Raw genomic sequence first — 13,491 nt, 5'->3', positions numbered from 1 at the left:
GATTGGAATGAAAACTGACCTTTTCCAGTCCTGTGGCCACTGCTGAGTTTTCCAAATTTGCTGCCATACTGAGTGCAGCACTTTCAGAGAATCATCTTTTAGGATTTGAAATAGCTCAGCTGGAATTCCATCATCTCCACGAGCTTTGTTCTTAGTAATGCTTTCTAAGGCCCACTTGACTTCACACTCTAGGATGCCTGGCTCTAGGTAAGTCATCACACCATTGTGGTTGTCCGGGTCATTAATACCTTTTTTGTACAGTTCTTTTGGGTATTCTTGCCACCTCTTCTTACAATCTTCTGCTTCTGTTAGGTCTATACCATTTCTGTCCTTTATTATGCCCTTCTTTGCATGAAATATTCCCTTGGTATTTCTAATTTTCTTGAAGAAATCTCTAGTCTTTCCCATTCTATTGTTCTCCTCTATTTCTTTGCATTGCTCACATGTGAAGGCTTTCTTCTGTCTCCTTGCTGTTCTTTGGAATTCTACATTCAGATAGGTATATCCTTCTCTTCCTCCTTTGCCTTTGCCTCTCTCCTTTTCTCAGCTGTTTGTAAGGCCTCCTCAGACAGCCATTCTGCCCTGTTGCGTTTCTTTTTCTTGCGGAAGGTTTTGATCACTGCCTCCTGTACAATGACAGTTCTTCAGGCACTCTGTCATCCGGATCTAATCCCTTGAATCTATTTGTCACTTCCACTGCAAGGGATTTGATTTAGGTCATACCTGAATGGCCTAGTAGTTCTCCCTACTTATTTCAGTTTAACTCTGAATTATGCAATAAGAAGCTCATGATCTGAGCCACAGTCAGCTCTCAATCTTGTTTTTGCTGACTGTTTAGAGCTTCTCTGTCTTCAGCTCCAAAAAATATTATCAATCTGATTTCAGGACTGACCATCTGGTGATGTCCATGTGTAGAGTCTTCTCTTGTGTTGTTGGAAGAGGATGTTTGCTATGACCAGAACGTTCTCTTGACAAAACTGTTAGCCTTTGTTCTGGTTCATTTTGAACTCCAGAGCCAAACCTGTTACTCCTGGTATTCCTTGACTTTCTACTTTTGCATTCCAGTCCCCTATGATAAAAAGGACATCTTCTTTTGGTGTTAGTTCTAGAAGGTCTTATACGTCTTCGTAGAACCGTTCAACTTCATCTTTTCCAGCATTAGTGGTTGGGACATAGACTTGGATTACTGTGATTTGAATGGTTTGCCTTGGAAACAAACCGAGATCATTCTGTCATTTTTGAGATTCACCCAAGTACTGCATCTTGGACTCTTTGTTGACTATGAGAGCTATTCCATTTCTTCTGCGGGATTCTTGCCCACAGTAATAGATATAATGGTCCTCTGAATTAAATTTGTCCATTCCTGTCCATTTTAGTGAACGAACCTGAACTGCTGTAGAGGGAGCTGGGAGAGAGTTACTGAGAGTGGTACAAAATTGCAGGTCTTTACTGCCCTATTCCCAACCCAAGAGAGCCCGCTGGCATACTCACCCAGAGCCATGGTGCACCACCACAGCAGCGAGGTCGTACAGGCAGTTCTCTGGGCCACTGTTCTCGGGCTACAGATCAGGGGAGAAGGCATCCCAGGACTGAGTTAGGAGCAGTGGTCAATGACATCAGCATCTCCCTACCTCAATGACCTCCACCCTCTCTCTGTGAAGACTTAATTTTACTAACAAATGTAATTACGTTACCTCTAGTAAGTAGCATTTCATGTCTAGGCCTCTCAGGGGAAATTCTACATATGTATCAACTTTGTTTCTTAAATATGCTGTCCAATGAAATCTTTTCAAATGTAAGCATAGCACCTGGATGAGAGATAAAGACAAAAATTATAAACAAGCACTTAATTTACCTTTCAATCAAAATTAACTACTTGATGGTACTAATGTCTCTTAGATAATATTTTAGGCAGTCTATCAGTTTTTCTTTTGATTCTTGATATTGGTTTCTTCCATGAATACCTTTTTATGGTACTGTGATTTATAATCATGTGTTTAGTTTTGTCTCCTTTCCTGACACAAGATCCTAAAAGCCTTGAAATTTCCTAAGACAGCCACACAGAGTGATCTTTTGTTATGTTAGTGAGGTATGGGGGCTTGTTGCCAAGAGAACCAATCAAGAAATTGAGTTAAAACTTTCAGTCCTACCTCCCTGACCCCCAAGAGGGGAGAGGGATTGGAGGTTGAACGATCAGCAATGGGCACTGATTTAATCAGTCATGTCTGTGTAATGAAGCCCAAAGGACAAGGTTTGGCGCACTTCCAGTTGGGGAACCAGAGCTCTTCCACATGCCACCATGCAAGGCCCCAAACTCCATGAGGACAGAAACTCCTTTGTTCAGAACTTTGCCCTTTGTATCTCTTCATCTGGTTGTTGATTTGTATCCTTTAACATCCTTTGTTGTGAATTGATAATCTGGTGAGCAGACAGGTTTCCTGGGTTCTGTGAGCTGCTATAGCAAATTAATGGAACCCAAGAAGGGACAAGGGTCATGGGGACCTCGGATGTCTACCTAGTCGGTCACAAGTAGGAGTAACAATGGGGACATGTGACTGGTGTCTGAAGTCCAAGGAAGGAGTCATAGGAACCCTCAATTTGTAGTTGTCCCTTCAGAAGCCTAAGCCCAAAGTAACAGCCTGGGCTTGTGATGGTGTCTGATGTGGAGGGCGATTTTGTGGGACTGAGCCCCTTTACCCTGTGGAATCTGATGCTCTCTCTGAGTATACAGTGTCAGAATGGAGTTGAATTGTATGTAGGACGCCCATGGTGTCAGAGAACTGCATGTTGGTGGTGTGGTGGGGAAACCCCACCCGTCACACTCTGTAAATAGTGATGAGGAAATATTTACTTATGAATTCATAAAGGGCTTAGCTTTACTGAAAACCCTAGAGACAAACGCAGAACAGATTATATACGTATAAAGTTAGAAAAATAATTTGTCTTCCAACCAATCAAGCATTTCCCCCTCAAAACTGCATTATAATTTGAAATGCAATGCTTACCTTGGGTAGTTTTTGAATCCAAAACTTTTTAGTGGACTTTTGTTTCTTCTTGCACTTGTGGCACATATATAACTCTGTCTCATCAAGTTCTTCTAAGTCAGTAAAACTGCGAAGACAATCTAAAACCAAATTGATTTTGGCAGCATTAAAAGAGGATGCCTTTTATAGAGGAAGTGTACTGTAGGGAAAAAAAAAACTATGAACTCTGAAAGTGAACAATTCGGGTTCAGATCTCAGCTTTATTAGCTGTGTGACCTTAGACGAGTCAGCTTTTCTCTTGCAAAATGGAGACCCTGAAAAAGTCTACATTGAAGAACTGTTGTGAGAAAGAGAAGTAGCATGTAATAATGTGCCTGGCATCATGTCTAACATCTGGTGATGATCAGTTCATGACAGATGATATTATTGTAGTTGGGTTTACTATAATTAGTAAAAGAATTAATCTGAATAATTCTGACAAAAGTGGTTCCCTAATGAAATCAAGGTTCAAACAGCAGTTTTCTCTCAATGTCTTATATAACAAAGGACAGAACCCAAGTTCATAAAAAAGTCAAATTTAGATCAAATGTTTCACAGTCAGAACTTATTCAAAAATAAACATAAATTACAAAAGGCTGCATCACTGGACCTTCCTTCAATATCTCCAGTGAATCCTGTGTTTCACACTCTACTCAAAATCCTGTGAGATGAACCATAGGTATATTTTTTCCTTTCAAAGATTTAACTGTGTGACCTGGGGTTTAGTAAACTTTGGCCCCAAGCCAAATCCAGCCACCTGATTTTGTAAATAAAGCCTGGAACATAATCACACCTACTCATTTATATACTCCCTGGCTGCTTTTACACTACAGCAGCAGACCCGAGCAGCTGTGGCACAGACTTTATTTACTGAAAAGCCTAAAATAATTACCATCTGGCCCTTTAAAGAAAAAGTTTGCTGAATCCTGGCACAATTAGTAATGTATTCAGAAGTCCATATGAAATGAATGCATTGTTCTGTGAGAATTAATATACTATTTTTACTATTTTTTTTAGAGAAAAATATGAATGCTTTTGTATCCACCACTCTGGTAAGGATATGAACTGTCTAGTACTTGAGGAACCAGAGTTTATGTGAATGGCATCCCCTAGAGTTGTGGAGAGGGTGGCCAGGCCTGTTCAGAGCTTCCTAGGTGCCTCTTCCCAAGCAGCCCTCCCTGCACCCTAGAAGAACTCACTATCCTGACTTTTGTTCAGTCATTTCTTGGCTTGTCTTTCTAGATCATATATAATGCCCTTATGCATCTTTCAACAATATAATGCTTGGTTTGAGAAGTTGGTTGGGTCACAAGCACAAACAGCATATAAGGAAAGGCAACCTTGTACTCGAGAGTCTTCAGGTCATAGTCAACCTAGGCATTAGAGACAGTGTAAGGAAGAGCCCCGTCAGGGAAGTTGGTGGGGCAAGGTCTAGCAGGGTTTATGAGTGGGCCAGATTCTACACAAACCAACACATGTCCAGAGGCCCCATGTGCTTTTTTTTTTTTTCAGCATACTTTTTAAAACCATAACATAACATCAGTTTTGAGTGTATAATATAATGTTTCAGGATTTGTATATATTGTGAAATTATCACAATAAATCTAGTTACCATTAGTCACGATAAGTTACAAATTTGTTTCTTCTGATGAGAGCTTATAAGATTTATTCTTAGTGACTTCCAAATATGCAATAAAGAATTAACTGTAGTTAGCATGCTATTCATTACATCCCTATGACTTACAAGTGCAAAATTGTACTTTTTGACTCCCTTTACCCATTTTACCGACCCCACCCCCAACCCTGGCACCAACCAATCTGTTATCCTTATTTATGAACTTATTTTTGTTTTTTAAATTTCATTAAGTGAGGTCATATGGCATTTGTTTTTCTCCGACTTACTTTACGTAGGATAGTACCCTCAAGATCCATCCGTGTTGTCCCAAATGGCAAGATTTCTTTCTCATGACTGAATTATATTCCATTGTGCATGTGAGTGAGTATGAGAGTGTGTGTGCATGTTATCACATTTTCTTTACCCATTCGTCCATCACTGGACACTGTATCTTGGCTATTGTAAATGCTGCTGCAATGAACATGAAGGTGCATGTATCTTTTGAAATTAGTGCTTTTGTTTTCTTTGGACAAATACCCAGAAGTGGAGTTGCTAGATCATATGGTAGTTCTATTTGTAATTTTTTGAGGAACCTCCATACTGTTTTCTGTAGTGGCTACACCAATTTATAATCCCACTAACAATGAGGGTTCCCTTTTCTCCACATCCTCCTCAACACTTGTTAGTTGTTGTCTTCTTGATGACTGCCATTTTTATAGGTGTGAGGTGGTATTTCATTGTGGTCTTGATTTTTATTTCCCTGGTCATTAATGATGTTGAACATCTTTTCATATACCTGTTGGCCCTCTGTATGTCTTTGGGAAAATGTCTACTTATATCTGCTCATTTCTTACAGCTGACTCCACTTATACGCAGATACTTTTTAGTAGCAAATGCTACAATACTATATGGTCTGTGGTTGGTTGAACCCATAAAGCAGAACTGTGTATATGACGGGCTGACTATAAATTACACATGAACTAACCTCCTCATTGTTCAAGGGTTGACTATAATCAGGTTTTTTTCTGCTACAGAGTTGTGCAAAATTTTCAAAATATATTTTAGATATTAACTCCTTATCAGATATATGATGCAAATTCAGTAGGTTGCCTTTTCATTTTGTTGATGATTTCCTTTGCTTTACAGAAGGTTTTTATATTAATGTGGTCCCACTTGTTTATTTTTCATTTTGTTGCCTTTGCTTTTGAAGTCAGATCCAAAATATCATCACCAGGACTGATGTCAAGGAATTGACTGCATGTGTTTTCTTCCAGGGATTTTAGGGTTCAGGTATTAACGTTCAATTCTTTAATCCATTTTGAGTTAACTGGTGTGTACATTAGTGGTCCAGTTTCATTATTTTACATATGGCTGTCCAGTTTTCCAAACACCATTTATTGAAGAGACCGTCCTTTCTCCATTGTGTGTTCTTGGCTCTGTTGTCATATATTAACTGACCCATGTATACATGATTTATTTCTGGGTTCTCTATTCTGTTCCATTGATCTATATGTCTGTTTTTGTGTGAATACTATACTGTTTTGATGACTGTAGCTTTGAATTATAGTTTGAAGTCAGGAAGCATAATACTTCCAGCTTTTTCTTTTCTCTCAAGAGTGCTTTGGCTATTTGGGGTTGTTTGTGGTCCCATATAAGTCTTAGAATTATTTGCTCTAGTTCTGTGAATGATGCTACTGGTATTTTTACAGGAATTGCATTGAATCTATAGATTGCCTTGGGTAGTACGGTCATTTTAACCATTGATTCTTCCTATCTGTGAGCACAGTATATCTTTCCATTTGTTTTTGTCATCTTCACTTTCTTTTGTTAATGTCTTATAGTTTTCTAAGTACATGTCTTTTACATCTTTGGTTGGATTTATTTCTAAGTATTTTATTCCATTTGATCCAACTGTAAATGGGACTGCTTTCTTTTTTAAAAAGAGATTTTATTTATATATTTTTGGCTGTGCCGGGTCTTCATTGCCATACATGGACTTTCTCTAGTTGCAGCGAGCAGGGACTACTCTCCAGTTGCAGTGCATGGGCTTCTCATTTGTGGTGGCTTCTCTTGTGGAGCAGGCACTCTAAGGCACACAGGCTTCAGCAGTTCTGGCTCCTGGGCTCTAGGGCATAGGCTTAATAGTTGTGGCCCACAGGTTTAGTTGCATGTGGGATCTTCCCAGACCAGGGATGGAACCCGGGTCTCCTGCATTGGCAGATGGAGTCTTTACCAGTGAGCCACCAGGGACGCCCCGGGATTGTTTTCTTAACTTCTCTTTCTGAGAGTTCAATATTAACATATTATGGAATTACAACAGATTTTTGTATATTGATTTTGTGTCCTGCAACTTTACTGAATTTGCTTTATTCTAACAGGTTTTGTTTTTTTTTTTTAATGGAGTCTTTGGGATTTTCTGTAGATATAACATGTCATCTGCAAACAGTGGCAGTTTTACATCTTCCTTTCTTATCTGAATGCCCTTTCTTTCTTGCCCAACTGCTATGGCTAGGTCTCCCAATACTGTATTGAGCAAAAGTGGTGTAAGGGAACATTCTTATCTTGTCCCTCATCTTAGAAGAAGAGATTTCAGTTTTGCACCACTGAGTATGTTAGCTGTAGACCTGGCACGTGTGCATGCATGCTATGCTACTTCAGTCGTGTCCGACTCTCTGCGACCCTGTGAACTACAGCCCGCCAGGCTCCTCTGTCTGTGGGGATTCTCCAGGCAAGAATACTGGGGCGGGTTGCCATGCCCTCCTCCAGGGGGTCATCCCAACCCAGGGATCGAACCCACATCTTCTATCTCCTGCATTGGCAGGAGGATTCTTTTTTGGAGGGGAGGGGGCAGGAAGGTTCTTTACCACTAGCGCCACCTGGGAAAACCAGACCTGATATATATGACCTTGATTATGTTGAGGTATATTCCCTCTACACCCACTTTAAGAGTTTTTACCAAAAATGGATGTTCAATTTTCTCAAATTTTCTTTCATCTATAGAAATGATCATGTCATTTTTATCCTTCATTTTGTAAATGTGGTGTATCACTTTGATCAACTTTGCAGATGTTGAACCATCTTTGCATCCCTGACATAAATCCTACATGATTATGGTATATGATATTTTCAATGTATTGTTGAATCATGTATCCTAGTATTTTGTGAGGTTTCTGTGTTTTTGTCATCAGGGATATTGGCCTCTAATGTTCTTTTCTTATGTCCTTGTGTGATTTGGCTATCAGGTAAAGCTGGCTTTGTAAAATGGGTTTGGAAATGTTCCCTTCTCTTCTGTTTATTGGAAGAGTTTGAGAAGGAGTGTATTCTTCTTTGAATGTTTAGTTGAATTCACCAGTGAAGCTGTCTGATCCTGGATGCTGTTTGTTGGGAGGTTTTGCTTACTGATTCAGTTTCCTTACTAGTAACTGATCTGTTGAGATTTCTGTTTCTTCATAATTCAGTCTTGGTAGGTTTCATGTTTCTAGGAATTTATCCATTTCATCTGTATTGTCCAATTTGTCATCATATAATTGTTCATCGTGGTCTCTTATCATCCTTTGCATAGCTGTGGTATTGGTTGTAATGTCTCCTCTTTCATTTCTGATTTTTATCTATTTGAGTCCTCTTTTTTAAATTGTTTTTAATAATGCCTTTTATTTATTTACTTGATCATACCACATGGCATGCAGGATCTTAGTTCCCTGGCTAGATATTGAGCCCATGCCCCCTGTAGTGGAAGCACAGAGTCCTAACCACTGGACTGCCAGGGAATTCCCAGTCCTGTCTTTTTTGCTCGGTAAATCACAGCTAAAGGTTTGGCAGTTTAGTTTACCTTTTCAAAGAATCAGCATTTAGTTTTACTGATCTTTTCTATTGTCTTTTTTGTCTCTATTTATTTTTGCTCTGATCTTTGTTATTTCCTTCCTTCTAATAACTCTGGACTTCATTTTTTGTTCTTTTTCTAGTCCCTTGAGGTATAAACCTATGTTATTCAAATTTTTTCTTGTTTCTTGAGGATAGGCGTTTATTGCTATGAGCTTCCCCCTTAACAAGCTTCTCAGATGGAGCAGTGGTAGAGAATCTGCCTACCAATGCAGGAGACATGGGTTCAATCCCTGGGTTGGGAAAATCCCCTGGAGAAGAAAACAGCAACCCACTCCAGTATTCTTGCCTGGGAAATCCCATGGACAGAGAAGCCTGGCAGGGTACAGTCCACAGGGTCACAAAGAGTCAGACATGGGTAAGCATACATGCACAGTCCCTCTTATAACTGCCTTTGCTGCATCCTATGAATTTGGTATATTTCCTTTTTCATTTGTCTGAAGGTATTGTTTGATTTCTCTTTTGACCTACCAGTTGTTCAGTAGCAAGTGGTTTTCATCTTCACATTTGTCACTTTTCCAATTTTCTTCTTGTAGTTGACTTCTATTTTCATTCCATCATGGATGTGAAAGATGTTTGATAGCATTTCAGCCATATTAAATTTATTAAGACTTGTTTGGTGAACTTCCTAGTGGTCCAGTGGTTAGGAAGCCACACTTTCACTTCTGAGGACCCGGGTTTGATCCCTGGTCCAGAACTAAGATCCCACGAGCCATGTGATGTGGCACAAAAAAAAAAAAAAAACCAATTTGTTTTGTGACCAAAAATGTGATTTACCTCGGGAATATTCCTTGTGCACTTAAGAATGTGTATTCTACTGCTTTTGTATGGAATGTTGTGTGTATGTCTGTTACATTTATGTGATCTAACATATCATCTAAAGCCAGGGTTTCCGTATGGATTTTTTGTCTGGGTGGTCAATGCACTGATATAATTGGGGCATTAAAGTCCCCACTATTTATTGTATTGCTATTTCTCACATTAAGTCTGTTAAAATTTACAAATGTCACATCCTCTTCTTGGGTTGACCCCTTTATCATTATGTAACACCCATCTTTGTCTCTTTTTACAGTCTGTTTTAAAATCCATCTGTCTGTTAGGCCTGCCCTAACTTTCCTTTGCTCTCCTTTGCATGCGATATATTTTTCTGTCCTCCTCCTTTCACTCTGTGTCCTTACTATCTGTAGTGAGTCTCTTCTAGACAGCATATAAATGGGTCCTGTTTTTTTTAACCCACTCAGCTGCTCTGTCTCTTGACTGGAGAACTTAGTACATTTACATTTAATTATTAACATAATTAACCATAATTATTGATGGGTATGTGCCGATTACTATTTTCTTAATTGTTTTCTGGCTGTTTTATAATTCCCCTCTGTTCTCCTTTTGCTCTCTTCTTTTGTGGTTCGATGACTTTCTTTAGGCTTAAATTTCTTTCTCATCTTTTGTGTATTTGCTATAGGTTTTACTTTGTGGGTACCAGGAAGCTTACAAATACCCTCCTGTTGAAAGTGGAAAGAGTTACAACTTTATAACAATCTATTTTAAGTTGATAGTAAGTTAAAACACATTCTAAATTTCTTCCTGCCCACATTTTATTTAAGTCACATCCTTTTATATTGTGTATCCCTTAACTAATTATTGCAATTATAGTTATTTTTACTACTTCTGTCTTTTAACCTTCATACTAGTTTATAAGTGATTAATCCACTGCTTTTACTAAATATTTACCTTTGACAGATTTACACTTTTGTATGTTTTTATAATTAGTGCCCCTTATTTTCATCTTAAAGAAGTTTCTTTAACACTTCTTATAAAGTCAGTTTAGTGATGATGAACTCCTTTAGCTTTTGCCTGTCTGGAAAACTCTATCTTGTTTCAATTCTGAGTGATAAATATGCCAGGTAGAATATTTTTGATAGAATTTCTTTTCTTTCAGCACTTTGAATATGTCGTGTTACTCCCTTCTGGCCTGCAAAGAGTCTGCTGAAAAATTAAGATTCTCTCCTTGTTTTTAACTTTTGACATTTTAATTATAATGTGTCTTGGTGAATTACTTTGGGCTCAGTATTTTTGGAACTCCCCGGGCTTCCTGGATCTGGATGTCAGTTTTCTTCCCCGGATTAGGGGTATTTTCAGCAATTGTCTTCAAATTTAAGTTTTCTGCTCCTTCCTCTCTCTACTCCTTCTGGCACTTCTGTAATGCAAATATTCTGTGACTTCGATACTTGGTACTTATATTTTCTATCTCTTTGTTGAAGTCCTCACTGTTTGTTCACCCATTCTTCCCCTGAGACAGGTGAGCATCTTTATGACAATTATTTTGAACTCTACCAGGTCAATTATTTATCTAATTAAGTTTTTTTTAAATGGGGCTTTATCTTGTTCTTTCATTTGGCCCATAGTCCTTTTGCTTGACTCTGCACATTAGATATAAGAGTCAACTCCCCAGTCTTGAAGGAGTGGATTTTGTGTAGGAGATGAACCTTACTGCTTAACCTTGCTCTAGCTGTTGGCTGTCTCTCAAAGCTTTCTGATTGTCTAAACAGCTGCCTATTTTATTGTTAAGAGCTCTTAGTAGTTGAAGGTATGCCAAGACCTGTCATTTTCCCAAAGGGAAGAATCTCAGGCAGCAGATTTTAAAGTATGCAAATGTATACAGTCCTATGAGATCTGGAGGTGTCCCTCCCACCAGAATCCAAAAAACTGGGGTCCATATGAGGGTATAAACTTCTTTTCTGGAAGATACCAGTGATCTATGAGATGGCCTCCCTGGCCTATGTTTTCTGAGAGGGCCTCTGTAAGCCCCTAGACGTATGTCAAACCAGAACCCTGCCCCTCAGGCCAAAGCTCTAGGAGAGGGAGATTGGCCTCTTTCACAGGAACACTTGGGTGTGTTTTAGTCAGCTGTCTGAGCAGTGCCCTGGGGTTGGTGGCCTACATTGTTACAGTCCTGTGTGACCGAGGAACCCAACCCCTCTCCCCTGGCCTCTGGAGACAGGCAGTCAAGGGGCATCCCTTAGGCTGCAGCCACAAAAAAAGGAACAGCAGACGTGTGTAAAAGCTCCCCTCCAGGAGATACTGGAGCCGTGGAGCACGGCAGGAGAAGACCTCACTCATTGTCCAGAATTTCTGGAAAGGATATCGTGAGCCTTAGATGTGTGTTTAATTAGAAGCCTACCCTTCAGGCTGCAGCTATGATGATGTGCTAACAGGCCTCTTTCAAAGAAAGGCTGAGCTCCCAGTCTGTTGCTTCTTGTTGTGCCTAGAGGGGGGTGGCTGCTTAAGAGCTGTTGCTCCATTGGTTACAGTCCTGTGGGACCTGTGGGCATGACCCTGCTGGCCACCAGAGTCAGGTGATATAAAGGTGTCCCCTGAAAGGGGCTACAAAAATCCAAGGGCCAGACAAGGGTGTAAGCCTCTGGCTGGAAGACACTGGTGAGCTAGGGCAAGGCCGAAGGGGAGCAGAAAGGAGATGTCCACTGGCCTCCATTCCCTGAGAGCAACTCTGTTGGCCCCTAGGACTGTGCCAGATTGGAAGCCTGCCCCTCAGGCCAAGGCTCCTGCACAAGCAGTCTCAAGACTGGGTGTATTTCAGCCTGTGTTTCTGTTTCTGTGCAATGCTGTGGGGATGGCAGTCGGCCAAGAACTGTCTCTCCACTGTTAATAGTCTCACGGGGCCCAGGAATGCATGCCAGGTGATCAAGGGGGCATCCCTGGGTGGGAGCTGACACATGTAAAAGTTCCCCTCCAGGAGATGGTGATGCTCTGGAGTGTGGCAGAGAACAGCCTGAAGATGGTGCCTGCTGGCCGGAGCAAAACAGAAAAGGAGTATAAAGATGGCACCCACCAAAACAAAACAAAAAACCCACACACAACATGGCATCTGCAGGTTTTACCAGGGCAGAGAGCATGAAGGTGGTGCTCCCAGCCTCCATCCCGAGCGGGTATTGCAGCGGGCCCCGGCCTCTTAGGCTGATGCTTTAAGATCAGCAGATAAGCCTGAGTCAAGTCTTGGTGCATTTCCAATGGCTGCTTCAGTGTGGAGCCCTGAGATGAGAGCCTGTGCACGGGCCCTTTAAGAGCCACTTCCAAGTCTCGTGGGTCTGGTGGATACAAACCCTGCTAGTGTTCAAAGCTGGATATTTTGAGGCCTCACCTCTCAGGTGCGGGTCTTAAAAGTTGGGGTGCCTGGTGTGGGTTTCAAACCCTTCCCTCCTTAGAGAGAAGCTCTGGGTGAGGGCTTATGGTGAGATGATGTCTCAGCCTCTCCTACCCACTACAATCTGGTTTCTTTCTTACTTGCCCAACGTGCAGGAGTCTCTCTGTTAGTTTTTAGAGTTTTTTCAAAGCAAATTGTTCCATACATAGCTGGAGATCTGTGCATCCATGGAAGGAGGTAAGCTCAGGATCTTCCTGTGTCACCATCTTGAGTTGGAACCCTCCCCCATACATTCTTTTTTCTTTTAAATTGAAGTATAGTTGATTTGCAATGTTGTATTAATTTCTGCTGTATAAAAAAGTGATTCAGTTTTATATATATATATATATATATATATATATATATATATATATATTCTTTTAAAAAATACTTTTCCATTATGGTTTATCATAGGATATTGAATATATAGTTCTCTGTGCTATACATAAGGACCCTATTGTTTACCCATTCTGTATATAATAGCTTTATATCTGATAACCCCCACCTCCCACTCCATCCTTCTCACAGCTTTCTCCCCCTTGGCAGCCCCAAGTCTGTTCTCTGTGAGTCTGTTTCTATTTCATAGATAGGTTTGTTTGTGTCATATTTTAGATTCCACATGAGTAATATCATATGGCATTTGTCTTTCTCTTTCTGGCTTACTTCACTTAAAATGATCTCAGCTATGTCACTGCAAATGGCATTATTTCATTCATTTTTCTGTCTGGGTGGTATCCCATTGTGTATATGTATCACATCTTCCTTCTCCATTCATC

At 40.3% G+C, this 13,491-nt stretch overlaps 1 protein-coding gene across 3 annotated transcripts in view; it reads right to left on the bottom strand.

Moving 5' to 3' along the window:
• USP3 (ubiquitin specific peptidase 3) overlaps positions 1-13,491 on the bottom strand; it is a 99,171-nt gene that overhangs the window by 6,028 nt on the left and 79,652 nt on the right. For all 3 annotated transcript variants that reach the window (XM_043918899.1, XM_043918898.1, XM_043918900.1), the window contains exons 12-14: positions 3,006-3,124; positions 1,695-1,808; positions 1,492-1,559 (exon numbers count right to left, since the gene is read on the bottom strand). In XM_043918899.1, the coding sequence (XP_043774834.1) occupies positions 1,492-1,559; positions 1,695-1,808; positions 3,006-3,124 (301 nt within the window). The remainder of the gene's footprint in view (positions 1-1,491; positions 1,560-1,694; positions 1,809-3,005; positions 3,125-13,491) is intronic.

This window comes from Cervus elaphus, chromosome 12, assembly GCF_910594005.1.
Source record: "Cervus elaphus chromosome 12, mCerEla1.1, whole genome shotgun sequence".
NCBI lineage: Eukaryota > Metazoa > Chordata > Mammalia > Artiodactyla > Cervidae > Cervus > Cervus elaphus.
This window is presented reverse-complemented; position numbering and strand designations above follow the sequence as displayed.